This window comes from Morchella sextelata (assembly GCF_020137385.1).
Source record: "Morchella sextelata strain SCLS chromosome Unknown scls_2, whole genome shotgun sequence".
In the NCBI taxonomy this organism is placed as follows: Eukaryota; Fungi; Ascomycota; class Pezizomycetes; order Pezizales; family Morchellaceae; genus Morchella; species Morchella sextelata.
Genome location: NW_025408617.1, coordinates 368,430 through 370,105, shown reverse-complemented (window position 1 = coordinate 370,105; position 1,676 = coordinate 368,430). Strand labels below are relative to the sequence as shown.

General features: G+C 54.0%; 1 protein-coding gene across 1 annotated transcript; it reads right to left on the bottom strand.

The window, feature by feature from the left end:
* Window positions 1-264: 264 nt before the first annotated feature.
* On the bottom strand, window positions 265-1,314 carry H6S33_005376 (uncharacterized protein; the record flags this gene model as incomplete). The annotated part of the gene is made up of 3 exons (XM_044837614.1): window positions 265-286; window positions 349-361; window positions 426-1,314. 3 exons carry the CDS (start codon window positions 1,312-1,314, stop codon window positions 265-267), a joined length of 924 nt encoding a protein of 307 aa, XP_044698685.1.
* Between the last annotated feature and the right edge of the window lie 362 nt (window positions 1,315-1,676).

The following is a 1,676-nucleotide window of genomic DNA, read 5'->3' as shown; positions in this document are numbered from 1 at the left end:
CGGTGTGGACTAAATGGAGCACGAACACAAAAAGCAATCATTTCCCGCTAACGTGACATTCCCGCCCGAGTGAGGGCCCATGATCCCACCCGAAAAATCCCAATCTCCTGATCCCATAAAACTACATCATAAAAATACAGCACAATCATTTACAGTCTACGTTCAAAGAGCCACGAGCAAAAGAGAACCGCAAGAAAAACAGAGAACAGAAAAACAAAAAGCAGAAAAATGACATTTAATTAGCTCAGGTAGCTAGTGGGGTGCTCAGAACATCTCGCCCGTTCTCCTTCTCGCGCGGTTAGCCTGCAACTGCTCGACAATCATGCTCGCTCTTGATTTCCCCTTTACCTTCTCCCACTCACTCTCGCTCAGCACCCTCGCCATGTCCTCCCCCCACCTCACGACCGCCTGCACAAACGGCGTACCAAAAAACGAGCTTGGCTTATGAATATCCGCGCCCGCGTCCACTAGCACCCGCGCAACCTCCACATCGTTATTCTCCACCACGCAGTGCAGCGACGTCACCCCATCGAAATCCTGCGCATCCACATTCGCGCCCGCCCCCAGTAGCAGCCTAACCATCCCCAGGTCCCGCTCCTGCGCCGCTATATGGAGCGCCGTCTCGCCAAACACATTCACTATATCTGCCCGCGCCCCGCCCTTCAACAGCAGCTCCGTTGTCGTTTTGTCTCCGGTCTGTACGGCGTAGTGTAGTGCGCACAGCTCATAAATGCCCTTATCGACCGCGTCGATCTCGCCCGCTTTCCAAGCCCTGTGCTCTAACAAGGCGCGCACCACCGTAACGTTCGCAGAGGCCGCCGCGCAGTGGAGCGGCGTCTTTCCTGACCGGTCATGAACATAGTTCTTGCTTGCGCCGAGACGCAGAAGCTTCCGTACCATGGCCGCGTCGCCATACGCGGCGGCCCAGTGTAGTGCTGTGCGGCCAGAAGGTTTGTCAAATATCACTAGATCCGTATTACCCTCTTCAACGAGGCGGTCAACAAGGCGGTTCATATCCTTGTGCCATATCTTACAAACACCGCTGTCGTATATGACTGTTCCATATTTACTGGTAATAGTGATCTGCGTCGACCGCTCGAGGAGGAGCTTGATCCGTGCAGCTTGCTTGTAGCTTATTGCCAAAAAGATAGCCGTGACGCTATACCGGCGGTTCTTGAGCGCGGTGTTGAGGAGGTCCGCGGAGAGGAGATGCGCGAGGCGGCGGTTTGTCCGTGTGAGTGCGCTGAGGGTTGGGGTATCGACATCGTGAGCGACTTGCAGAAGTAGCTCGTTTGGGAGGTCGAGGAGCGGCATAGATAATATTTTTTTCTTTTTGGACGCGGTCTGGCTTAACTAGTGCTGCAGGATGTGTTGTGTGTATGATGTGTATGTGTGTGTTATGGGAAAAGAAGGTTGTTCGGACCTCCGGGGGGACATACATGTACTCTGCTCTACCCAGCTCTTACTCCTAACTACCCCTGGCTGTGCCGGACCTGAATCAGGAGAACTGTCGCAATAAGGTGTAATAAGCCCTAACCCTGCAGTGTTCTTGGCAACGAATATTAGGGGCTGAGTGATAGCGGGTGACGTCCAATCAATGAAGTTCGGTGTTGGGGGGCGTGCTTGGTACGGTCCTGGCCCTGAGCTTCTGGATGGCTCTGCGGTGGCGTTATGTT